Source organism: Protomyctophum bolini (genome assembly GCF_963924005.1).
Source record: "Protomyctophum bolini genome assembly, chromosome: 14".
NCBI classification, from domain to species: Eukaryota; Metazoa; Chordata; class Actinopteri; order Myctophiformes; family Myctophidae; genus Protomyctophum; species Protomyctophum bolini.
Genome location: NC_137875.1, coordinates 23,020,092 through 23,047,456, shown reverse-complemented (window position 1 = coordinate 23,047,456; position 27,365 = coordinate 23,020,092). Strand labels below are relative to the sequence as shown.

At 44.4% G+C, this 27,365-nt stretch overlaps 2 protein-coding genes across 13 annotated transcripts in view; one reads left to right on the top strand and one right to left on the bottom strand.

Annotated features, from left to right (window-relative positions):
- The window catches only part of birc6 (baculoviral IAP repeat containing 6), a 137,201-nt gene that overhangs the window by 64,636 nt on the left and 45,200 nt on the right, over positions 1–27,365 (top strand). For all 12 annotated transcript variants that reach the window (XM_080782490.1, XM_080782484.1, XM_080782489.1 and 9 more), the window contains 9 exons: positions 168–299; positions 745–906; positions 1,587–1,760; positions 6,091–6,290; positions 7,173–7,244; positions 8,348–8,690; positions 9,328–9,545; positions 12,298–12,462; positions 13,730–13,901. In XM_080782490.1, coding sequence (XP_080638616.1) covers positions 168–299; positions 745–906; positions 1,587–1,760; positions 6,091–6,290; positions 7,173–7,244; positions 8,348–8,690; positions 9,328–9,545; positions 12,298–12,462; positions 13,730–13,901 — 1,638 coding nt within the window. The remainder of the gene's footprint in view (positions 1–167; positions 300–744; positions 907–1,586; positions 1,761–6,090; positions 6,291–7,172; positions 7,245–8,347; positions 8,691–9,327; positions 9,546–12,297; positions 12,463–13,729; positions 13,902–27,365) is intronic.
- Positions 22,175–25,273, bottom strand: LOC308328009 (protein TUNAR-like). Its single transcript, XM_080781682.1, has 2 exons — positions 24,883–25,273; positions 22,175–23,922 (listed from the first exon to the last, which is right to left on the bottom strand). Exon 2 carries the CDS (start codon positions 23,880–23,882, stop codon positions 23,733–23,735), a length of 150 nt encoding a protein of 49 aa, XP_080637808.1. The 5' UTR covers positions 23,883–23,922; positions 24,883–25,273; the 3' UTR covers positions 22,175–23,732.

The following is a 27,365-nucleotide window of genomic DNA, read 5'->3' as shown; positions in this document are numbered from 1 at the left end:
CTTTCCCTTTTTTCCTGGTTGTTTTTTGTAATGAAACCGTACCGCACGTCATCTACACTACATAATGATAACCACAAGGAGATAGAAGGCTCCTAACTTGAACAATGTTTTATAATTAAAACAAACAAAAAAACAACACCTTGTACCTTCTTTTCTCCGTCTATTAGACACCCCAAGTATCACAGCAAAGCTGATTAACGAACAGAAGGAAGACAAGGAGAAAAAGAATCACGAGGAAAAGGAGAAGATGAAAGCCGACAGTGGTTTCCAAGACAACTACAGCGTTGTTGTGGCCTCAGGTGCCTGGTTCAGTTCCATTTACCTCCTTGACCAATCACATGCTACCCCTCAGTCCCTTTTTCCACCATTCACATGGAAATAGAATCGTTTAGCCTATATGCACAAATAAGTATCATTGAATGAAATGTTAAGCTGTCTGCAAAGCCTCTAGGCCTTGCACTGTTCTCATTTAGGGAACGGAGATTAGACAGCTTTGACTCTGCACAGGAGTGACAGTGAATGCTAAACGGATGGTGTTTATGAAGCGGGCTTGTTGCCAGAGAAGGAATGAATGACATTTGGCTAAAACGATCTCTGCAAGTCAAAATTGTACATCTTTTGGAGATTGGTCATACAAATGTATCCAAAAGTATGTTGAAAATATAAAAAAGTTTTAACCGGACTGAATACACAATCAGATGAGATTTCTGATTTCTTCATTGTGTGTGTGTGTGTGTGCACCAGGTTTAAAGTCCCAGTCTAAGCGTGCCCTATCCACACCACCTCGGCCACCATCTAGGAGGGGTCGAGTCATGAGTGACAAGCTGACAGCTTCCTCCAATATGGACCCCTCTGCCAAAACCATCAGTGTGCCTGTCTTCCACCTCTACCATAAACTCCTTCCAGGTAGAGTGCACACACACACACGCACACACACACACACACACACACACACACACACACACAGACTTGATTTCCCTTGGCCTGTGCAGTACATCGATCCACGCCGCTTTAATGAAGCTGTAGCATCAATCTCAGTCAGTTCCTTGAGCCTTGTTCCTTGATGAGTTGGCATGTCCTTAGGCCAGACACACTGGGTTGTGTTTTCGACCCTGGGCTGTCGAGGTAAACATGCCCATGAATATTTAGCAGGTGTTGTGGTCAAACGGTAAACCATGGCGACCATCGCCTATCTGTACTGTAGTTTCTGGCCAAAATGTTTTCTATAAAATGGTTTAATACGTATACTGCATAGTGCATATATAATAGAGATACATATTGCACTGGCAACATTTTGAACACTAGATGTTCTGGCCTTCACCCTAATTTTCAGGCCACTTTGCAGCCCCAAAAAATTTAACTCCACATATGGTCATGTTATGTTTGATATCTCATTGATGTCATGTTTCTAATGTTGACATTTTTGCACCAAAGAACGTTTGTGATAATCAACCACCAATTTTAGTTGTGATCACTTTACTTTTGCTTTAAAATCGCTTAGATTTTTTCCATCACACCTTGCATTTCATCCTCCTCCCCCTCACTTAATTTGTTTCTTTTTGTTGTTGATTCTTTTTGTGCCTTAGGTCAGCCCCTCCCAGCAGAGATGACACTGGCCCAGCTGTTGACCCTCCTGTATGACCGGAAGCTGCCACAGGGTTACCGTTCCATTGACCTGACAGTCAAATTGGGCTCTAAGGTCATCTCTGACCCTGGCCTCTCCAAGACGGACTCCTTCAAGAGGCTACGCACAGAAAAAGGTAAAGAGGCCAGAATATAATTATCAGCCCTGTTTTAAAAGGGTTAATCCAGCTACTGTAGATCCTGAAAGAACAAGTACTGTACAAAGAAGCTGGATAACTATATTGTGTGTGTGTGTGTGTGTGTGTGTGTGTGTGTGTGTGTGTGTGTGTGTGTGTGTGTGTGTGTGTGTGTGTGTGTTCGCGCATCTTAACTTTCTGGTCTTATGCCTGTCAATCACTGCTGTTAGCCCAGCTTAACTGCAAGGAAAAACTGCCAAAAGGCTCAACTCACTGCAGGTCCTCTGAGAGCACATTCCACAGGGATTTCAAGCCCCTATCCCAAACTTCCATCTCCTTTGTTCTCCTTTGTTCACCAACAAGCCTCTCTCTCTCTCTCTCTCTCTCGTCTAAAAATGTCAGTTTGGACCAGGTAGACCTAGTATAAGCTCTGTATGCACGGAGTTGCAAGAGCTGTTCTGCACACATCCTTGTCTTTTAGCTTAGACACAATACCTTTTCATTTTCAATTTTTTTAATAAATACAGGCCACTCACCACTGGCTGTACTGGATCTTTCCTCCATGTTTACTTTTTACTTTGGTTTTAGAGCCTAACTTGCATCATTAATGAGACTGCTTTGAAAGAAAAGCTTTGATGGCTCAAACCTCTAGAAGCACTTTTAAGCACAGACTTCCAATCATAGCCTCTGCTCTCCCTACATTTTATAGCCCTCTGGGAACTAATGTTTTTACGTTGGAGCACCCCCTCATACAATATTCATGGCCTTATTAGATGGCAGAATTCACATTAAGCGCCAGCAGGTAGAAAACTTGGACCAGTTACGCTAGTCGCTCCTGTGGTGAACGTTGTCATGGTAAGTTTGCATAGAGGCAAATGAAGCAGTCACTTGAGGACAAGGTTATATTTAGCTCTTTTAGGCTTTGACGGTCAGCACCGACTGTGACACTCGCCAAGGTCAGATTAATTTTTAACGTTGTCATTTGCCGTACACTTGACATCTCTCTTTTGATGATGTTGGCAGAAGCAAATCTGCAAACCTGGTCAGATCTGTCACTTTGTCCACTGCTGTGACCCTTCCTAGATCTATGCTTGCCAGGGATATACCACTTTGACGTTTTGTTTTATTTTAAACACTATCGTCCTTTCATATGAAAATGTAAATACCCTGAGTAAGCATATGGTCAGTATTGCAACAATGTATGCTCTACAGTAGGTGCCATCTGCTCTATTTGTTGTGAGGTTGTGTGTATTTCCAGACCAGCAATGACCTGGGAGTGGTAGGTAACGTTGGCTGGGAATCTGACCCACCCTCAGACCAGGTCTGTGCGGCCACTGGGCACCACGTTATTAACACCAACACAGAAGGAACAGACACAAAGAACGTCATGTTCAGTCATTAGATGGGACTGGGTTTAGAAGTACAGACTGAGAGGACTATACCATGGATTAGCGGCCCAATGTTTCTTTCTCTGCTGTAGCGCCAAACGGTCAATTAAATTCCCAGTGAATAAACATCCTAGTTGATATTTTTTCAATTGCCTTCTGACTGCCCATAACTACGTGGTGTGTGTCTGCTCATTCCCTCTTCTTAGGTTTCAGAAGAACTGACCCCTAGCTAACGTTGCCGTCTGCCCCAGTGCACTTAATCCATGTTTCTTGCCTTATTCCACTGCCATTTCTCCAGAGGGCTCTCTGTCTGAGCTTCCTGAAAGACAAATCCTTTTGGAATCATCTCTTCTAACCCGAAAACCCATCGAGGCTGATAAATGGAGGGGGAAATCACTGACCCCCTTTAATAGGAAAGTGGGGCTTGTAAGAGAAGCAAGAGCTGCAGAGATTATTCTAAAATCAGAGCCAAGGCTTTAACCTGGTGGATCCACACACACACACACACACACAGTTTTGAAGACACGCACAAAGGGTCCAACAACTATCTTAAAAGCCTTCTTCTGGTGCAAATAGACCAAAGCCTTTTACAGGAAAATGGATGTTGTCCCTCATAAGCCCTTTTAGTACCATAGTTTACTCCAAGACCTGGTAGTTTATATGCAACGAAAAGCAATCCCTCCCAGTTCTGCTCTTTGCTGAACAGGTGCCCTGACCAGCTCGGTAACTGAAACTGACACCATGTTGTTGTTTAAACCGAGGGAGATGGTTTTACCGTCACGCTGCCCAACCCTAGTCATTGGGTACTTTATTTACTCCTGCATCAGATTCTAGAAAGGATGTTTTTTTATTAAGAATATTTATTTTGGTCAATTTGTAATACAAGTTAGAATGGGAGACACGCCGCCTGGCAGCCTAATGACGCCCTTCATCCCTCCAGTGGTGTGAAACACTTAACTCAACCATAACTCAAAGTGCCACTCCTGTTTAAATATTCTTTGGTCAGACCGGCGGTCATCCCTCTATGATGTGTCCACCACACTCTAACCCCTATCATTGTCAAATCCTGTTTTGGAAGTCCAGACAGCACAAGCGCTGTTAGAAACCCTATTACTCACAACCTCTGACCTTTTAATTCCTCCACCAGGAACAATGGGAGGGGGCAAAAAGACATCCTTTTCGAAAGACGGGGAAAGCAATGAATCATGTCTTTTTTTCTTTTCTCTCCATGAGAGATGATGTGTGTTTTCTAGATGACCTATCAAGCGACTGAAGCTTTACATCTTCATAAAATGACAGATCAAGGCGTCTTGTAGGAAAATGCTAACGGGTTCACGTTCATGTGGGCGTGGAGTATAGGCACTATAGGGCTATCCCTGGCTTTCAGTCGTCCATTCCATTTTGACAGGTATTGTCACCCAATTCCACTCTGTAGGTGTAAACAAGTGCACTCTATCCTTGAACTGAAAGTATTAATTGGTAGTGGTGCCTTTATTACGAGTGTGGTTCTGTCTCTCTCAAGCCATTTAAGCCTATATTAATAGCCAGCAATCCCTCTGAATGAATGAGAGGCTAATGAACTGATAGATCCGTCGGTTTGGTTTTAAGCCTCTATATCTTACGGTGATTTATGCCACTTGAGAGCCCCATTAGATGTGAGGCAAAATTAAACTGCTTATGTATTTACTAGGGGAAAAAAACTCCTTTGGCCCCTTTCTATGTGAAAGCCCACCGTGCCCTCAACACTGGTTAATCTACTCCCAACTATCCGTATCTCCTTTGACTGCAATCTATATTGATCATGTACATTGTGTACATGTAGGCACTAGCCATGGTTGTTTTTCCCATGAGCAAACGCAAACGGAGGCAGCATCATGGGACTGTTAATAGGTTCTGTGCATTACTGTAGTTCCGGTTTTCAGAAGGTCCAGGTTCTGGTTCAGTCCATTTTCCCATAGCTTCGTTGATTGGCTCAGCAGTAAGTTTGAACTGGAACCACATTACACCTTCACATGTGTTTTAAGTTCAAATATACTGCTGAGCCAATCCAACGAATGGAGTAATTTCTGATACTATCAAAATTAGGCAGTTGAAAGGCCAGACCCTTGACCGATTTTGTCTTTCCAAGTCTGGAGGCAATTAGACAACTAGTTTGCAAGCGCATACACACACAATACCCACGGCTATTGGTTATACTGTATTATGTAAGATAATAGATCTTACATAGTCTGCAGAATAATAGATTTTATTATTGTCTCCGCCAGGCCGGATAGCCAAAGGCAAGAGACTACAGTATGTTTCTTTCCCCGTCCGTATGTCAGTGTGTGTCTTTGGACCTCTGCCCGAAATGTTTCAAATCGGCTTGTGGTGGCACTAACATAACGGGCCACTTTCCATTTTGGCCAATAACTCTTGAACGTCGTACAATAAAAAATCTTAAGGTTTGCCCTGGATTTCTTGGCTCATGACACAACTCATGTATGTCATGCTCATAATTTTCCACCATTTCGCATTTAATTCAATTACATTTTGCTAACTACTACTTCTTCAAAGCTCACGTAAATCGGTACACATGATCTCTGGAGTCATGTGATCAAGTTGTATCAGTTAGATTCTTCGGATTTCATTATAATTGGCTATGACTGCTTTAAAAAAAATGAAAATGTTACTTTTAATTACAGTATTTGAAATAGTCTTGCAGACCAAGAAGCCTACCATGAACAGTTGATTATCTCCACCAGGCCGAAGGCATGGGGAGAGAGTATGTTTTGCACTCCGTGTGTGTGTGTGTGTGTGTGTGTGTGTGTGTACAGCTAATCTCCGGCACCGTTAACCTGGTCGATGTCAAATTTTGCACACACACTCCCTGTTTGTATTGTGCTCCTCCTGAGGATATATTTTCTCTGCTGCTCACTGCTTTCCTGTCGTGTCTGTCATTGCAGTTGAGCACTGTGACATGCTGAGTAGCTGCCCTGAGGATGAACCCATGACTCCTGGCGACGAGTGCCTGGACGCCGCCATTGATGAATCCCTGTTGGAGACCAGTCCCATTCAGTCACCACTGCAGGTGTTCGCCGGCATGGGTGGCCTGGCCCTCATCGCAGAGAGGTTGCCCATGCTTTACCCTGATGTCATCCAGCAGGTAGATATGTGTGAAGACTGTTTGAAAATGTGGACACTAACATTTAGGTAGTTTCACAAAAGTGAGGAAGCCAAAAAGCTTTGTAGAGTGGCACAAACTTTACCATGAAGGCTAACGCCGGGTGGGAGACGCACACACATGTGGAGAAGTAGCCGAAGTAGCTAACACTAACTGCTGTGGCTACGGAGTTGGCTAACCTAGCTCCAAGCTAGCTAACTGCTAAGCTAACAAAGCTAGGAACGTAGCCTTAGCACGGTAAATAACGCTCTAAAGAACGAATAGTCGTCAGGAGTACTTATCAGAGGAAAGTCGGTAGTTACTGCAGAGTTTCTCGGTATCAAGGTCCACTTTAACAGTATGCTATGACTTTGTGGTAAATTCTTGTCTATCTCATCGGCAGAAGTAAAATGCGAATGACGTGCCATGGCAGAGTGGCTCAGTACATGAGACCAAGCACTCACATGACCTAGACCCAGCCAATTCATTGTCAGAGAGTATATGATAATGCTTCTGTAATCATGTCAGATGGCGCTCTGCCATAAGCAAGTCACTTTGTGAACTAGAACTTAAAATAACCATGTTTTCCGTATTGAAAGGGATGACGTGTCACGCAGGCTTTGCCATTCAGACCAAATCAGACTACCATTTGTCTTCTGCATTCCACCACAGCACTACATCATGCATTGTAAATGAAAGTAAATGAACACTTTGAGCTGTAATTGAGAGAGTGACAGAGTTCTGTGCTGAGGTGAGTTGCTGAATAGCTACAATGGTTTTGAGAGAGCTGCCAGGTACTCAATTTTTTTCTTTCTCCCCCCCCCCCCCCCCCCCCCAACCCTCTTTCCTCCACTCTGTATTTCTACTCTTTTTAAATTGTTCCAGAAAATTGAGCTATTCAGGCTGTCTCCCAGAGCCAGCGATGGTTGGCATCAGGCTGCCCACAACGGCTACCAAGTGAGCACTTTTCTATTATGCTTTTAGCAATTTAGCACCAATGTCCGACATTAAGATCAAGGTCAAAATGACTAATAGAAACAGTAATTTTGCATTTGTTCTAATGTGACACTTTTTTCCATAGTTGAAAAAAGAAATCTTTTATATCCTACTGGACATTAATGGCCACGCGCTTGTCAATTATTGATGCGGTTGAGCTGCCATTTGTAAAGTGCACAGTATGCAACTAGGCATCTATATTGCAGGTGAGGTTAGTGACCCTCAGCTTTGTTTTTCCAAGAGTTGGGTAAAATAGGTTTACTTTGCTAACTACAGTACATTCCGCTTCAGTAGAGCCTTTAAAGTCTGGAGCTATTGCTCTACCCTGGCTTTTAGTCTAGCTAAGCATGAACACATTGGGTACATTGTAAACTTTACAATATTGCTTACTTGACCCGCTCTGACATTTGTTGGCTGCCGCTGAAATTCATTTGGTGAATTTGTGAAAAAATAAAAAATAAATAATTGGCTCTTTTGTCAGATTGCAGTAAATCTAATCTTTTCCAATTTTGTAAATATCGTGGCTTGACCTTGTAGTTATAATGTAACATGGTAGGAGAGAAAGTGGTTTTGAAGAATAACTAGCTAATGACCTGGTCAACAGCATTCTTAGTAAATTAGAGCTATGCATTTGAGCCGTTATGAGCATCAGAAGAAATGACGCAACTGCCAACTTATTTTTGTACTTCACTGTGTTTTCAGCAACATTCAGCTGACCGAAAGACTGCAGGTCGCATACAGTACCAAGCATAAAGTGAAAGAGTTAATAAAGTACTTCAAAGTAATAATAATGTGTTTAATTTAGGCTAATATTTGTTAGGATGAAAACTGTTACTACCTACAAATATCAGGTTGATGTCGCTCCTATTGAATGAAACACCTAATTAGCTATGCCATTAGTCCATGTTGACACGTGGCAGCAAAATGGATATGATCTGAAGTGCAACTTTGTAACATTGAAAACTCCCACTTTGTTCAGCATATGTGTCAGTGAGGCACCCACCAACACACACCTCACCTTATACGTACACTCTTAACTTGGCCCTATCTGCTGTCCTTTGCAGGTGAGTGCCCCGGTGGTGCCCTCGGCCACGCAAGAGAAGCCCAAGGACAGCGACCAGTTTGAGTGGGTAACCATTGAGCAGTCGGGCGAGTTGGTGTACGAGGCGCCGGAGACCATCGCCGCGGAGCCGCCGCCAATCAACAAGCAGCAGCAGTCCCAGGCGTCGTCGTCATCCTCGTCGTCTTCCTCGGTGCAGACCATGTCGCCCATCCCTGCGCACTCCCTGGCCGCCTTTGGCCTCTTTCTGCGGCTGCCTGGTTACGCCGAGGTCCTGCTCAAGGAGCGGAAGCACGCCCAGTGTCTGCTGCGCTTGGTCCTCGGTGTCACCGATGATGGAGAGGGCAGTAAGTGTTGCGTGAATGCTTCATAGGAAGAATGTTGATAAATGTTGTTTGAACAGTTGTTGGGCTAAATGCCTCACGGATCACAGGTAATTCATCTGAACTGTGTCCATTATGTTCCTGAATTCTAGACTCGTGCACTATGACCATTATTGTATCAACTCCAATTAGCTCAATATCTATTGAGCTTGTCTGGTGTGTGTGTGTGTGTGTGTGTGTGTGTGTGTGTGTGTGTGAGTCCTTGTATTCAGAGAGTCTTTGTACTTTTTCTTCGTGTTTTCATGTAGTCCTTGAGATTAGGCCCCTAATGAATTATTGATGGCAGTGAGTGCCTTGCCAGTTTGTTTAGTGACACTGGTAGTGGTTACACACGACAGCGTTATTTGGCTGGCCTCAGTCTTTGTCTGGCCTTGGTCCAGGTGAGAGCTAAATAGATACTGTTTGTCTCAATTTGTCACCCCCCCCCCCCAAAAAAAATTATCGTAAAATGGAGCTTTAAAAAAATATATATATATACTGTTTATGTATATTATAATTACAGGACAAATCATAATGCTAAACAGGACTAAACATGAAAACCTCTTAATTCCAGTAACCTCTTACATTCATTGGTTATCTCTCTCACTTGACTTCCACCCAGGTCACATCCTTCAGTCTCCGTCGGCCAACGTGCTGCCCACGCTGCCATTCCACGTGCTGCGTGCGCTCTTCAGCAGCACTCCCCTGACCACAGATGATGGCGTGCTGCTGCGTCGCATGGCCCTTGAGATCGGTGCCATCCATCTCATCCTGGCCTGCCTCTCTGCCCTCAGCCACCATGCGCCTCGCGTCCCAAATGCAAGTGCCAACGCATCTGAGGTACAGACAGTTGACCCTTCACATGTTTCTTGTGCGTTTTAGTGTATAGAGTAGTGGGTGTTTGCATCGTGTCATGCACCAGAAATAGATTTTCATTTTGGTACGCGACACACGATTCACTTTTCACTTCACTTTTAAAGGGGGAGTAGAATAATATGTATTAGATGATGAATGGTGATCCCAGATAAGGGACAGCCCAGTTTAACTTTGATTTAGCGCAAGTGCTGACCCAGACAACCTGTAAGTATTCAGGCACGATTTCTTCATGGCTCTGACTGGACCTGACAGGCCACACTGGAGGTTTGCCTTTGACGTTAACCTGCGGAACAGGCGAGAGAATCCTTGCCTTTATTAATGGCCCATTACCTGGCAGGCGATTAGTCAAGGCCTCCTCTGCATATCTCCCAGTGAGCCCCTGACAAATAGCTTAATTGTTTAGCTTGAATGATAACAGGCAGGTGGAGCTTTGTAGACAGTCAGAGACTCGTACTTTGTATTATTGCTGCCGCTGGGGTGCAAGGCAGGGCGGGAGAGGGGCATCATGAATAGGAATTGAGCCTTGGACTCCCCTTGACTGCCAAACCCATTAAATAGACTGATGATTAGACTTCTATTGAGCCATCTGCAGGGCCTCCAAGGCTCCAACAGTCACCACTTCTACCTGCCTGCATTGGCTGTAAAGTATAATGGACAGCTGCGGCAGACAGAACTCGAGCTGACTGTGGTGGGTCAAAGCTCAAATTGTTCCACCCAAATTCTACTGGTGTCCAATGGTAATGCTATTGATTTGGCTCAAGTGAGAAGCTGTGTGCAATCGGGGGGCAAGCGAAATGTTGCAGAACTGGAAAGGTTGTCCAAGATCACATATTTATGGACCACAATGATATTTTATGATGCCTTGCCTAGTTAGCAAGACTTGCACACTATGGTCCAGCAATTCTGTGTAGCAGTAGTTATCGCTCTCCCTTTACCCTGCTGTGTGTGTGTGGATTTATGGAGTTGTCACAGTTGAGGACAAATCTTGGGGGTGATGGCTTGAACGCAGGCCAATGGCCTGTCAAGTGCAGTAATGGCCGTCCTTGAGGTTACCCCTGCCCCACCCCACATTTCATGCTGTAATGGAAGTCAGTGCCATGGCCTGAGATAAGACACGGGCGTGGGCAAAACCTGGCATTCAGTCCCCACCTCACCGACACCTCTGAAGGGACTCGCCTCCCTTCTCATGTCTTCTGATTCATGTTCTCCATGGCTTCATGATTAGTCTTCAGATTTTATGGCCCATCCACTAATGTCGCTGGTCTGTTTTTTAAATGGCTGACAAGACACATGAGCATGTCACAGGAGCACACATAATTTACAATTTTGGCAATTAGTAGACACTGTTGTCCAAAGCGATTGACATAAAACAAGGTAATCGCATGAATATAATGCGAATATACAGTTGACATGGAGCTGTGTTCGCACAAATAAACCTTTGGTATTTGCTAGTAGCTATTAATATTCCCATAGCACCTATTTTTACATACAGGCAACCTGGAACAGAATGGAGCGAAAGCTTCCTTAGGCTGGCTCTGATTGTTGATTCCATGCAGTCGTAAGTTACGCTGATTGAGAAGACCATCTCCATTATTAAAGGTGACTCCTCTGCCATGTCCCCATGGCAGAGGAGGAGGACAACCCACCTCACCACATCCCTTCAAATAGTATTTTCTTCTCTGCTCTATGGGGGACTCACTCCCTAAGGTCAACTTCTGTCAAGCTTAAGCCAATGTCTTTGCCCTTTGTGTGACATTTGGTGATGTGTGATGTGTTTGTCAATGGAGTGGACCCTGTGAGTTCACAGTATTAAGTTACACTAAGTAGCCATCTGTCACCATCAGGTGACATACTGCCGTTTGTCTTCTACTGTACATCAAACTGGGCCCCATTGTTTTTCCTAGAAATACAGGCAGTTTTAAAAGTTTTTAGTGTGACTCCGGAGAGATCTTTTGAAAACTGGAACAATGCCATCTGCCGTATAAATTGTTAAACATAGTTAAGTCTTAAATTGTCAAATTATTCTACTGACTGTCAGTGGAAAACTACACTATACTACTGTACATGTCATGTTTGGGATCATCCCATCGGTTTAAATGAAGCAGATTCTCTGTCCCAGTTTTCTCTCCTAAGCTAATAGTATTGGTGATCCATCTTCTTTTTCTGCTCAATGATTCGACGTGGGCTGCTGCAGATTTCTGCAGCCTTGAAAAGAAAAGTTGTGCTTTTTACTCTTCCCAGAATTTATCCCTCCAACACTGCATTACTGTCTCCAACTTGGCATAGAGCTAGTTGGTATAGATTTATCAACCCAAATTCAAGATTTAAAGTAGATTATTGATCTGGTACATCATAACACACAAGTTATAGAAGAAAAAAAAGGGATATCGTGGAGTAGGTGATTTAGGTGAATTTGTTCGCCATTACACTGTGGAATGATAACAATGGATCTTTTTCAAATAACTTTTTGTAAGCTTGATATTGGACCATTTGAAACTATTCCTTAACCCGTCAAAACCGGGAAAGCATCTGTGTTATTAATTTTAGATTTTGGCGATTGATTGTTTGAACTTTTTATAATAACTTTTGAAACATTTGAGAACTATACTAATTTTGGATTTCATTATGATGTTGGCCATATATTGTATTTGACAATTAATGTGTGTGTGTGTGTGTGTGTGTGTGTGTGTGTGTGTGTGTGTGTGTGTGTGCGCAGCCTCAGGTGTCCAGTGGTCATGGTGGCGGTACCACTGAGGAGCAACAGCTGTACTGGGCCAAGGGAACGGGCTTTGGCACCGGGTCCACGGCTTCTGGTTGGGACGTAGAACAGGCTCTTACTAAACAGCGTCTGGAGGAGGAGCATGTCACCTGCCTGTTGCAGGTAATCCCCTAACCTGGTTCACTGTTTTCTTTCCCTTTTTTTCATCACAGTTGTTCTGATACCGATACCAGTATCGGGAAAGCTACCGACACACGATGATATTTCATTTTACAGAATGCTTCAGTTGATGTTCCACTACTGTTTTATACTTTTCCTGTACTAATTACATCATTATTTTAATTAACTTGTACTGTAGCTATGAATGGAGCTATTCTTAGATCAGTGGTTCCAAAACGTTTTATTTTCAAGAACGCCCATAACTTACAGACTTGTTCCTTGAGGGAACCCCCTCAAGGAAAACCACTGTCCTAGATTTTTTTTAATTACACACTGGTATTGGATCGGTACTCTGTATCAACCGATATGCAAGTTGTGGGTCTTGATATCTGGAAGTAAAAACTGGTATCGGTACATCTCTAGTTTTTATTGCCATGCCAACACATGGTTGGAACTGTAGGAATGGTTCTTGGTACTTCTGCAGCAATACATTGTAGCACTGCAGCTGTGTGAAACAATTTAGATGGTACCTGGTTTAAAAATTGATGTGTCCCTTAGGGTAGGTACCCTCACAAAAAACATGCAGTAATCCTGGTCACTAAACTGCCTGGCCAGCCGGGGCACCTGATGGAGGGGAAAGGAACTGGTTGGAATAACGTGTTCCTTCCACGTGCTACGTCCAACCAGGGGAACTCCCCCCTGTCAGGTGTAAAGGAGCAACTTGGACACTCAGGCATGAAGGAAGCATGAGTTCAAGTCCGTTGCTCTCCCCTTGTCCCCATATATGGGGACTAGGTTGGTGGAGGGTGTGTAGAGCCCAGGATCACATTAGATGATTGACACAGGGGTGAAAAATGGGTTACAAAATCATGGCATAAAAAATATATTAAAAAAAATAGAAAATTGATGGTGTGGACTGGCTGGGGAAGAAATTACACATACTTAAGTTAAAGGTCTTGTTTTTACGTATCTTTTAAGTTTGACTATACAGTGGTGTGTTCTCTTACTGCCTTTGTTGCCCACTTGGGAGGCTACCATATTAATGTAGTAATACCTGGGAAAAACATTACATTAAACAACAATATGAACCAAAGCTCCTAAAAAGTAAAGCATTTAGCCAGGCCCAGGTATCTGCTATATGTCGTGCTACATTTGCTGTGACCTGTGCTCATGGTAAGATGGTGTTACTGTTGTGTGGTAGTCACCCACCTGAGGTAGACTTGTACCTTTTCTTAGAAAGCAGATGCTAACATGGTGCCATGTCCCCTAGGTGCTGGCCAGCTATATCAACCCAGCAGGCTCTGCAGGGGCCCACAGTAGCGAGGTCACTACAGGGGAAAGCAGGACACATAACAGCACGGCCTTGCCCTCAGTGCTGCAGGAGCTGCTCAGCCAGTCCTGCCTCATCCCCGCGATGTCGTCCTACCTACGAAACGACTCTGGTATGTTTATTTTTACTGGCGCTAAAATTGAGATTTCCTTTATACTGTCCAAGGATGGGGTCAACCATTCTCTCTGGATCTAGAGCATGTCCTAAACCAAGTCAATTAGTGTAGTTCTATTTGTTCCCAAAACACTAGCGAAACGGCCATGCAGAAAGTGTTTCTGGATACTGTCATGCTTTTCATCTTTGTCCAGTTTGCTCCCTTTGAGGAGGAACACATCGGTCGCACAACACTGGTCATAACAGAGGGGGGACAATGAGTCCAAATATTGTGTCTAATCTCTGACTGTTGACCAACTCTACTGTCCTCGTTAGGTAACTGTGGCTGACATTCAATTGACTTCCTCTTTGACCTTGTCATTGTGTTTGTACTTTGTACACTTTGTACCATTTCAAAGTGCTTATACACTCACATTTCCTGTTTCCTGCGGCGTCATTGTTTTTTATTTTGTCTGATAGTTATTTGTGCTTGTCTAATAAAACACCATCTTGTCATGGCAATGACATGGTAATTTCATTCATGGTAGGGAATGGCATTTACGTGTTTCAAATCAAGGTTTGAATTGAAAAATGTTTTTGTGAGCGTGCGTGCATGCATATGTACAAGCCGAATGAAACACCAGGTGGAGCTGCAGCTTCTCTCTGTGTGTGTGTGTGTGTGTGTTCTGTTGGTGTGTGCATCAGCTACCTTTCCAGTGAATCGCCCCAAATTTGCAGCCATTTAAATGAGAGTAACCCAGGCGTTTCAAAGACACCCATCCCCTCAAACTGTTGTCTTCTCATGCGGCAGTCTGGGAGAGTGAAAATACATGGCCCTGCAATTTGATTGGTCGTTTCATGTGGCTTTTTTTGGTGGTAATTGTTGTGTGGCAAATTTGATTAAAATGTTATTTGACTCGATATAGAAGCCTGGCCCCTTTTGTACAGCATTAAAGATTCATCCTCTGTGAAGAATTGAACTTCTAGAATCTAGAGACTATTTTCATATGCAAAAAAGCATGCTTTGTTTTTTTTACGAGCATTATTTTTTTAATAAACCTTGATCGTCATGGCTCGGTATGGAAAAAGGTTTGCACAGATAGCAAGTCACTCTTTTGAAGGATATAGTTGTAATCCTCAAAGGTAATCCCATGCCCCCTGTGTACAGCGATCTCACAAATCCTCATCCAGCCGAGGTCTACGCAGACTTTTTACACGTTGGTAGTTTGATGTTTGAGATTTAGAAAATAAATCACGTTTCCGTTCACAGCCAACTCTGCACGTAAAGGAGCCTGTGTGGCCTTGTCAACATCCTGGGATGATTATCAAACATTTATGGGGGAGGCATTTGTTTTGTTGTTTTGCTATTTCACAGTGATACTGCAGGTACTGTTGCTGCAAGACCTTGAACACTAGCTTGGAATAGAATAGCAATTGTGTTCTGGCACGGCGTGCAGAATGAAAACCTTGAACAAAGTTTTCACAGCTCTTTTCTTTACAAGTGGTGGTATATCTTCCCATAGACCTTATGCTGAAATATCAACTGTCTACTCTACTGTCGACTGTCTACGCTTGGAATCCTACATGTGTTCTGATTCTGACTTGATTCCCTGCAGTGAGACACAAGGATCTCACAGCCACTGTTGCCTTCTTTCCCGTTTACAGCGTGCGCGCGCGCGCGTGTGTGTGTGTGTGTGTGTGTGTGTGTGTGTGTGTGTTCGTGCGCACCAGCCCACTGTGTCCGATGCTGTTAACATGTTTCTGTTCACAGCAGCGTGTGTGCATTAATGTGCCCCTGGTCTCATAATTAAATAACAGCAGATAAAATGATGATGAGTATTGTAATTGCTTCTCATTATCTGGTAAATGCCTGTGACACAAACACTAGTGTGTGCGTGTATGTGTGGGGCTGCATGTGTACTTATAGGTGTCTGCGTGCCGGAATGTATGAAATGGCCTTGCAGTTCACAGCTCCTTGATTCATTTTCTCTCTCTCAATCCCTCTGTCTCTGCTTTTGTCTCACAGGCTCCCCCCCCTCTGTTTGCCTTGTCTTGTGGCCTTAATGGCACGTTTGCCTTTTAAAATGGCAAACGAGCCAAATCTCCAACACATTTAACACCCAATTTAATAATAAATGGCTTTTGCTGCGTTAATCAACGATGTGCGATGGCTACAGTATTTAAGTCTGCTCATGTTGGCTCAAAATGGGAGCCGACGGCTCCCTGGTCACTGTTCTATCGCTCACTTCACCGTCCTTTTGATCCCAGCTCTGATGCCCCCTGAGTCCCAGCTCTATCACTCCGTCCATGACCATCTTTTCTGCTCTCATGCTCCTTTTCTATCTCTGGTGCTCGTGATCTGTGGGCTCTAATATAACAAAAGAGAACCGCTGCTAATGGAAAAGGTGTGAGGAGAACTCCCAACCTACCTCACGCATAACCTCAAACAGAGTTAACCACTTTCAACCTGGTGTCCTTTCTTATTTCAGGCATGTCATTATAGTCAAATAATTTAATAAAATAGGCTATCTACAGTAATGAATTCTGTTGTGAGGTTGTTGCATATTCGTTGCTGTCAGGAGGAAACCTCTTAACTGATTTTCTTTTTCATAAATCGGTGCTATTTAACACCCTTTATGTCTGTGTTTTGTTTTGAAAATATTGAACCAATGGAAAGTAATAAAAACGCTTTGGATAAAACCTTAACTCCATTGCACCCTCAAACTGTCTGCTAAAACAACTAACTCCACTACCTCCCCCCCCCCTCTCATGCAAGTAATTGAAAATAAAGTCAACACCAATTTTGATGAGGCAGTATTGCTTTGTTTTCAAAATATAAGGTTTTCAAAAATTTCTGAAAAATTTACATTTTTCATTTCCTGAAAAATGAACATTTTGGAGTTGGGTGGTTTCCTCCCGACAGCAGAGATATGCGTTATTCATTTAAGTCGGAATTGACAAATTGAAGCAAATAGGACCATACGGGTCCATTTGTACACTCAGAGTTAAATCAATACTGTATGTATGCTTTGTCTCGTTTGGGGTTAAGTAAGGGTGGTATGGGGGATCTTGTGCAGATCTGTACAGAAGAATAAGGCACAATGTGTTTGCCCCTGGCGGTGTGTGTCTTTGAATGTATATAATGTATGTTTGACTCCTACTCCATGTGATGGAGATGATCAAAGTTGATGATCATGTATGTGTTTAAGCATTTGTGTGTGTGTGTGTGTGTGTGTGTTAGGCATGTGAATCTCGTCTCATCTCACGATTCGATACGCATCTCGATGCACTGCCAGCGATACGATACATTAGAGATACATGGAATCCCCTGGCGATACGATGCGATACGATTCTCCCTCTTCCCGATGCGATGCGATGCGATAACCATTTAGTTCAAATCAATGCGATACGATGCGATTCACCCCTCTACCGATACGATGCGATTTGATGGAGATTCATCACAATAGAAAGGATTTATATTAAAGCTCTATTAATTTCCCAAAACATGTAAAAATGCATTACATTTAAATTCAAAGCAATTTATTGTTTTACTGTAGGTTAGTATTATAGCTCTGCATCTCAAACAACCCAAATTATAGAATTATGTAAGTAAACAAAGGGTCTGCTCTCTGCTGGTTATTGTGGAATTGTTAGATTACTAATAATCATAGGCTATAGTATAATAATTATATCTCAAAGGTCAATTTGAGGTTTTGAGTATAGAGGGTTCAAGAGATTAAAATGTAATATCCTATGTAATAGCTCAATTAATGTTACCAACATATAAATAGAAAATAAACAAATAAACAAAACAAAAATGACAGGTCACACTCGTAGTGCTGTCAAACAAGTAGTTTAATCTGCAACACAGTTTAATAATATAATTGCCTATGTATAGTGGGGGTCCCTGCTTGATCTCTCACTCTCAGCTAAGTGGTCCTTGGCTTGACCTAAAAAACATTGAAGACCCTGGCCTGCATGTATTATTAACGTTATAAATACATAGCAGATGTACAAGCTCACAACGCGTCTCATCCACGCCCCGCTGTGAGCTTGTGGATCTGCAATTTTAGGCGTGCGACACAGTCTTGCTGCAGAATATAAATAAGGCTTCTATCCCAGAGAATAGCAGGGGAAAGCTGGACAGTGGAAAGTTGTGGAACGGTTGTAAACGACTTTAAACGCAAGCAGTACACTGACCCAGCTGTGGCGTTGTTGTTGTTGTACACGTGTGCAGAAGCAGAAGCAGAAGCAGAAGCTTTCTTTAATTACAAATTGATGATCGCGAGTCGCGACGCAGATTCGCGTCGGAGAATCAGCTAGAACAGCTGTGGGGTGTGGATCATTTGCAGCACGCAGCGCTACAGTGAAAAGTCAACTGATCGACGGACAGCTATTTTATAAAGCTAAAGGTTGTGCTTCCTTTGTGCGTGGGGTTCACTTCTGTTCGTCGCGGGTGCTCATTATAGTCTGTTGTCTCAACGTGTATACTCTGCACAGAGTAGCTGCGTGCTCGCAGCGCACAGCCGCACACTGTGCGGAGCTGGCTGCGAGAGACCTTTTTTTTCCTTCCTTTTCTGATGGTACGTTCAATGCGCCTCGGAAACACAGGATAGGGTGAAATTTACCATGAAAAAACAGTGCAACCACGGATTTTACCGGTGCAAGCACTCCGCGAACGATCCATCGAGATTTCACCCGTCAATTTTACCGACACACAGTGAATGAACCGATTCACTCGCATCGCGCACGTCATAATCGATGTATCGATACGTATCGATTATTTTCCACATGCCTAGTGTGTGTGTGTGTGTGTGTGTGTGTGGAGGGGTGTGTGCTTAATGTAAAATGTAAGATGTGAGTGGTATGCACTACATTAGCCCGCAATTGTGCATTACTTCCAAGCCATATTGGTGTGTGTCGTCTTGTGTGGGAGAGTGCTGCCTGCCTGCTGGGGTCTTTGTTTCGGCTCAAAGATTTATAGCCTGCCGTCCTGCTGCTCTGGCTCTATAGCGCGGTAATTCTGCATGGAATATTGTTCACTTTGGTTTCAGCATGCCAGCATGGTGCATGCACGGGTTTACACACAAGTCTCAAACAGCCACTGAAGGTTATAGCTGAGCCTGTGGAGTGTTGTCTCTTTGAAGAGGTCTTACAATCTCTTCAGTAGTGAAAAGACTTGAGATTGCGGCATTTATACGTCCACCGTGGAGCGGCCAATTATGAAATGCCTTCATTGTGAGACGTGTTGGTAGGATTGAGATGTTATTGTGGGCTAATCCCCTCTCTCGTGGAATTGAGCTTCAAAACAATCTGGTAGTTTTTGACAAGAGCAAACATCAATGGAAAAGGGCTATGTCCCGTTTTATCCCACTGATAACATTGTTTTAAGTACACTTCTATGTAAGCTTCCTGCTAATGTAACCGCATCATATTGCCAAACCAGGTTATGGAAACTGTAAAATTCTGCCACAAAATGAAGAATAATCTGTAATCAATTTTCATATCCTACACCAGAGTCATTAAGGGGGAAATGTCCAACTATTGCATTAAAGTCTAACACCATTAACCACAGTGTCTATAAGAGCTATAGGATCATTAGCACGTTCCTTCCTCAGTGTAACATTTGATACTGCCCTCTCGTCTACGGTATGAAGTTTAGCACACCCCAGAGCTCCCTAACAAAGAGGAGCGAGTGGAAGGCCTCTGATGACCCATGCTAAGCAGAGCTTCGACCCTTGCCCCTTTCTACTCCTCTCATCCCCCTCCTGTTCTCACACCCCTAATCTCCCCAGTGGCCCACACACCTCTTCATTGCTCTCAGCCCCGGTCCCGACGGGCACGGCGCATTGTTCCACATTAGTCACCGGTGTCTTGGCAAACCCTTTTGGGACACATTACTGACCCTGCCACTGCCGTCTGGCACTCCATCACAGGAACTTAAGACATTACTGAGAGGTAATGTCTTTTATTGTCGCCACCACTGTAATAACTTACTTTAATTGGAAAATGTATTTTTTGGGGGTTTGAGTCATAATGTCCTGTGTACATTTTGTTACAAGACCTTAGCTCTGGGCACATTCTGCGCATCCCATCCATCTGCTCTCATACCAAAGCAGATGTGATTTAAAGCTATTGGCGGCTGCAACAGGCGCCACTGACGAGTGACCGTTTGAGCTTATCATTCATGTCGATCGGTGGGTAATCTGAACATGAGCGCGTTTGTGGAGAGGGCAGGTTGTTCTGATTCATGACCTCAGACCACCCCGGTCACATGGTAAGACCATACTGTCTGAATATGTGGACATACAGCAAGCATACTAGGATATAATGTGACATGCTCCACATACTGTACCTGTTATTTACCTACCGTATGCATATTTTGGAGTGCAAATGCACACACGTGAAGGGTTTCCCTAATAGCGAGACCTGTAAACGGCAGTAGACAGTGCCACTTGAATGCCAAGCATGCCACCTTTATTCATTATCTCTTCCCATCTCTACAGATTTGCATATTGCATATTCACAATCTACCCCCGCTTTCTGATGTTGGTTTTCTATTCTGTTGCCGTGCGCCTTTCGTGCCTCCTTGGAATGTGAACAAAAGTGTGCGTTCACGTATTTTCAAGTGGCTCACTCATGCTTGGTGCCTCCGGGGGAGGGGGGGAGGTTGTAGAGAGGGCATTCCCGACTGAAGTAGCCACGGTCGTCATGGTAGTTGCGGTCGTCACAGAGGGTTGCCTTCCAGTGGCTCGTCTTCTCTGGAACGTGTGGAAGTTTGTGTCGGGGAGATTCTACCTCTGTTCCTAAATAACACACTCCCTCTCCCTATCTCTCCCTCTCTCTAGCTCTCCCTCTCTATCTCTCCCTCAACTAAGCGTCTGTGTTATATGCATGTGTACGTACATGCACACACCCTTGTAAACATTCCACTTTCTCCCTCTAATCTCACATAAGATGAAAGAATTAGAGCTGCTATCGACTATCGATTCTATTATTCTAGCATAAAATAAATATGTACAAAAAATATGCGTAGATTGAAAACAAAGGCGGCTTGCATGCTGTGGTTTGCTACTAACAGCCTAATTTAACATTTATGCTATTCAAAGACATGCACAGTGCAAACAACATGGGGTGTCTGTTTTGCATGTGCATATATTCAATTGGATGTTATCTGTAGACATCACTTGTGATCATGCGTAGACTTTATTAATAATTGGACACTAAATAAGCCCTCAATATGTTTAATAATTGGCTGTCCAACATTGTGCACGAAGCTGAAGTGACAAGCAACTGAAAAGTTTAGTTTCTCCTTGAACATACAGTAGGATGGAAGACGTATCACAGTAATCGTGTGATTACATATCATATCACAGTAATCATGTGATTACATATCGTATCACAGTAATCATACACATTATATATTTTGAAACAAACAGTTTTAAAATATATATTCTTTTGAAATTGATACTTTTTTATAATCCAGTAAATCGATGAACTGTAACAGCCGTTCAGTGAGATAAAATTGTGGGTTTGGGTGATGTTGAAGTCACAGCGATGCATGTGTTTCTTCCCCTAGAGGGGAGTTGGTGCATGTGTGTGGATTTGGTACATATCTTGGATTGTGATTTATTACACCATCTGGTTGGTCTGTGTAGCGTATGGCATTACCCAGGTTCTAATTACCTGTAATGTTTCAGTTCTCATAGTTTCTGCCATCGTGGCTGTCTCGTCTTATATGTCCTTGGGCTCCATTGATTCCCGTACCGTACACACACTACACAGATCCACACACACTCCCACAGATCACTGCATCGACGCCACAGCTGGAAACAAATCGGCCAAGTGGGTCAACATGCCTTAAAGTTCAAGCGAGCAAGACGAAACGCCCCTCCCCTTTATTGCTTTATTATGATAGGATTTCATGTGGATATCAGTGGAGGTGACTGTTTTCATGTGCATCGCATGTGTGAAGCAACCCTGACCTTTTTCTTCTTTTAAAACCTGAAGATGCTCAGAGAATCGTAATGGGGCTCTGAAAAGAGAGGACCAGTAATGGCCCATCCATGTTGCATGTATAGGTCTATGCCTTATGCATCCTAATAGAGGGAATTGAATTACCTTAACCCCCATTTTTACAATGCTCTGAGAAACACACAAACATACTTTCCTCCCCCACTCAATTTGACATAACCAACCTCTAATCTTTTCATTCGTTTTCTCGCTCTCATGCACGCGCGTGCGCACACGCACACACACACACACACACACACACACACACTTATTGAGTCTCACATATAAGACTTGAGGCTATTCTAATTGATATACGCATTTTATTGTTCAAATGTCCCCTATTGCACAGTACATCTAGAGTTTATTCATATATTTATAAAAAGCGTTTGTCTTTTGTTTAGTCCATACAGAAAAAGGCTTTCTGACACTACCCTGAAATCAATGTGAACAAATACATCAAAAGGGACGTTTTCATAACCCCCCCCCAAACAACTCCAAAAGGTGGAAAGAGATGCAGAAAGAGTAGCAGTTACCTCCATCATAAAAGTATTAGTAAATCAGCTCAGCCTTCTCCATTATTAACCGTTAGTTGCTTTCACCTTCTGAGGATTTCATCACAAAACACTTGTTCAATTATTATTTTATTATTACAAAATATCATTTATCCTTTTAAATGTTCCATTTAATGATGCATCTCTTGTTTGAAATGTGGCGTTGTTGTAGTAGCAGATGTAGACTTGGGTCGAAACACTTCCACGACATGGTGCTGAAAGTAGTAGCAGGTGTATTCTTGAATAGAAATATGTTAATTGTTGGCAGTCTCTGGCCTGTCTGTCCTTGTCCATGAGTTTCTACTGAACACGTGGTTTACTGCAAGTACTGTAGATGCATTTGATGAGAAGTTATTTCTGCTTGTGTGTGTGTGTGTGTGTGTGTGTGTGTGTGTGTGTCGTAAGGTGTGTGTCCTAATGTGTGTGTGTGTGTGTGTGTCGTATGGTGTGTGTGTTGTGTGTGTGTGTGTGTGTGTGTGTGTGTGTGTGTGTGTGTTATGGTGTGTGTGTGTGTGTGTGTGTTGTATGGTGTGTGTGTGTGTGATTGTGACGACGGGCGGCTCAACAGAGCACAGTACATCACAGCTGCTCTGGAGCCGCGTTGCCGAGGAAACGCACTCCTTGACGGTGGCCCAGAGGCCGTAAAAACGACTGCCCCTGAAGATTATCGATTGGATGCAGTGGCCGACAGTTCCTCCAGAATGGCTTCCCAGCACAGCGGGCTCCTACAGGCTTCGCGACACCACTCGACAAACTGACCCAAGCCAGAAATAGTTACCGTCTGTACATTGCTGCAAGAAGGTGAATCAATCAAATGAAAAAGACAAAAGAAAAACACTGGGTTTGTCCAGAAGATGGTCATGTTCGACTCATCTCTCCAACGAGTCCAGCAGAAATGAATTAAAATTGATCTTGCCGGTTCCTCTCAGGCCCCACCGTCCATGCTTACCCCCAGGGGGGTGAGACCTGGCTGGGGCCTCATCAGGTCTGGTCCAGTCTCTCCGGCTTTGGCCTACCTGGTTCCAGCATAGCTCTGTTCCTGGTGGGACTTCTAACCCTCTGTTATCTCCCTGGCTCATGGCTGTGACATGACGACATGGCTTCCTCATTTGCATTCTTAGCCAACCATGTTCTCCTCTCTTTGGGGAAGGTGACCATGTCTCACTTTCCCTCAGCAAGCTTTGGCTTTTAGCAACCTTCCTTATCCACGGCTTAATCCGGCAAAAGCCTTATTTTCCAGTTGGTTGTCTGGGCTACAGTCTCGATGACCCTCTCTAGGTTGGCTTTCACAGGGTGGTGTAGATGTAAACAAAGACGATGACGAAGAGGTTGAGGAATGTGCCAATGATGCCTAGCATGGCCAAGATGGACTCCTCTTGCTCCTCCTTGCCCTCCAATGCCCGCACCTCCTCAAGGGTGACGACCGTCGTGCCCATGGTCCTGATGCAGAGCTACCCCGGCAATGATGGCATTTATCTGTGTGGGGGGGTGGGGAAAAACAGGAATGAAAGACTGTGTTGGAAGCATGGTACACATTCATATAAAGGACTGACTAGAGAAACCTGCGATGAGGATCATTAAGAATATGCATTATGTGGTTTGAATTTCGATGTTGCCTTTGAGGCTCCACTGCTATTCTGCAGTCCCTGCCTTGCTGCTTGTCTACCTGTGCTTTTACAATGGCAGCCAAACAGTCCATGACTCAGTCAGCCGTGCAAGCATTATTCACCCCCAGAAGAGGAAATCAATGGCAAATTCAAGAAACAATAGCCATCTAATAGAGATTCTATGAACGGCAGTGTTTATGACCTGCCATGCACTAGCTGGAGCTGTGCGTGACCCCCCACCCTCTACCACCACCAACAACGGCAAGCTAGGAGGCGAAATCTTTTTGGATTACTAGCAATGAAAGCGTTAAACCGCAACAGTGTACAATAACATTGGCATTGTTGAAATCAGCATGAGTTAATGCTCCCATTTGGAGTCTCCTGCTCGCCCTCCTATTTCCCCAGAAGGCAGTTAATGACACCCCCCCCCCCCCCCCACACACACACACACACACACACACACACACACACACACACACACACACACACACGCACACACAACACCTCCTGAGCTTCTAGAAACATGTAAGTAGTTGTCCTCTGTCGTCCCCATGGAGCAGTCCCGGGGAGCTACTGACTGGGGTCTTGAAACGGTGTCAGCTCACCAGGGAAATTCATATGCCACGATGTAAACAGCCAGAGCTCATATAGGAATGCAGAGCTAAAAGACCTGACCAGTGTTAACGCCACCTACAATCATCTCCCCTGTAATCCTTCCCAGTCCCAGATATAGACAGGTCATGCTTATTATGCTTTTTAAAACGGGGGGGGGGATGATAAATGCTGGTGTTAGAAAAAATGCGATTTGTATAACTGAAAAGTGGCTTACCCTAAGGCGTATAAGGTGCAAAGCAGCATCATCCAGCATTCTTTTTTGGGTCCTCAGTGGAGAAGCATGGCCTCGTACAGGGAGGGAGGGGGTTTCTGGCTGCATCCAGGGGGGAAGGAAGAAAGGGGGCTGAACGTGTTGCCGATGTCTCGCTGCCTACGAACGAGGATTGGCAGCGATGGAAAGAAAGAGACTCCCCCGACTGCCCCTCTGTGCTCAGCAACGACGTACGCAGGCACCTTTTCCAGCGAAAATCATCCGAGCAGAATTCTCTTCTTCATCTGTGCTTTGCGCCACCTGTCAGGTTTCGGACACCCCCCCTCCCCCCTCAGAAGAGTCGTGTTGTTTTCCGCTGCTGTCTTATCACCAGTTTTGCTTCACTCTAGCTGAAGTGCTAGCAGCCTCCATTCAAGGAGTGAGGAGAAACCCTCTCCCCCTTTGCTCCCCCCCTCCCCACTGCTCTCCTCATTCTCCCTCCCTACTTTCTCAGTTTTTTTCTCTCTCTGCTTTCCACAAACTCTTCGTCCCCTCCCCTCCTCCTGGCTCTTTGACCCTCTTATTTGCTCAACGAGAGATCAGCTATAATCAAATGTATACACACGCACTCCAGTTGCCCTGTCTTTCTAGCACTTTCCTCTCCTTTGCCTTGTTTGCCTCTGCTTGGTGAACAGTGCAATTAGTGCCTCTCAGTGATGCCTGTCACCAGCTGCTGAACCTCACCGCTTACAGTCGCGCATGGTTAAACTCTCTGGGATCCGATAAGCGCTCGCAGCTTGTACCAAAAGAAAAAAGGCTCCGTTGTGCTCTGGAAGAACGTGCAGATCTGTAGGAGACGCAAGTCAGACCCACCGGCAGGTGATATTCCACAGAGGCAGCAGTAAAATCCTAGGGAGCACAAAGAAAATGTAGAGAGCAACGTGAGTCCGTCGCGCGGTCCACGCGAGCCCGCAACCACTGGCAGCCTTGTCGGTTCCCAGCGCAAACTATTTGCTGTGGGAGAACTACTGTGCATTGCATAACCAAGTGGCGCGATCTCGAGAACGAGGGAGGCCGTTATTCCGATGGCCGTGGCAATGGCAGAAGGAGCTCTAGAATGTGTGAGAGAGAGAGAGAGAGAGAGAAGTGAGAGTGGGAGGGAAAGGGACTAAGGAAAGGAGGGGGGGAAATGACAGTGCTCACGCTGGCTGCCGTCTCCTCCTCCTCCCGCTGCTGTGGGGGGCTGGTTCAGTACACACGGACACAGTTGAAAGCGTTATCGCTGCTGACCCCCCCCCCCCCACACACACACACACACACACACACACACACACACCCCACCCCCAATGAAAAAATAAATAAAAGGGAAGATATGAGACACAAATGAGAGAATAGAGGGAAGACTAGCAAGTCATACAGCTCAACATTAAAACACATGGTACTCAGCCTAGCCCTTTGTCAGGCACCACTATGCTTGCAGACCTGTTCTGATCTTTGGAGGAGGGAACAGAGACAGGAGGTGGCTCGGGAGATGAGTGATGGTGGAAGGGGGTGGTGGGTTCGGAGCGTCCTCAGTGACGGACTCACTGGCCCTGTGCATGTGAATAGGTAGGCTCGGCATCATCTCCCCTACCCTGCTTTCCCATCGTTTTCCTCTCTGGAGGCAGATCAATTATTTATTGTTTCAATGTTGTAGTTATCTTGACCTCAGGGGTAATGGAGTGCTGCAGCCGAATCGCAGGAGGTCAATAAACCACGGATGCTGCAACGATCAGCTGCCCTCCGCCCTTCCGTCCACCAGACCCTTCCTCTCTCCCTTCCTTTGGGACAAGTTACTAAGGGAATAGCACCTTAGTAGGCACCTCTGCTGTTGATTCACCTACATTTACGATGTCACTGTTCCATCACTGGCAATCAAGTCCTCGGAGGAACAGCATAGGCTAATACCAGTCCAAACCATACCAGTGGTTTGTCATGTTTAGCTCATTGACTTGTGACTCACGGTACACTTGACATTACTGTTGACCGCCAAAGCATACCATACCCATTAAAACCACGAAAGCAACTATCATTTTAGAGTTGGCTACCGTATTCAAAAATAGTAGATGTACAAGCTCACAGCACGGCCCAGGGCACCCAGCCCCTTGGTTTTCTGACAATGTGGCTCCCTGAACAATTCTGTTGAATAGCCCTGTAGTAGTCTTTTCTCTCTTCTTTCTCTCTGAAATGACTTTGAAAAGTTTTTAATTCAAATAGATCCAATGGCATTTAAATGTAAGATTGTAAGTATATGCATATCGGTGTTGCGAGGATGAGGTAGTACTTAGTGGATTAAGCTATCGAAATATGCCTACAAAATGTTTTTGAGATGAACTGTATCCGGTCCTTTGTCATCGTCTGACAAAAATGCAGTGGTGGTGGAAGAGGAAGTGGAATGATACAGGAAGGGAGATGGAGGCGTTTCAGAAAATCCTCTAACGTGGGAGTGGATGTGAGCTCTGGTTTTG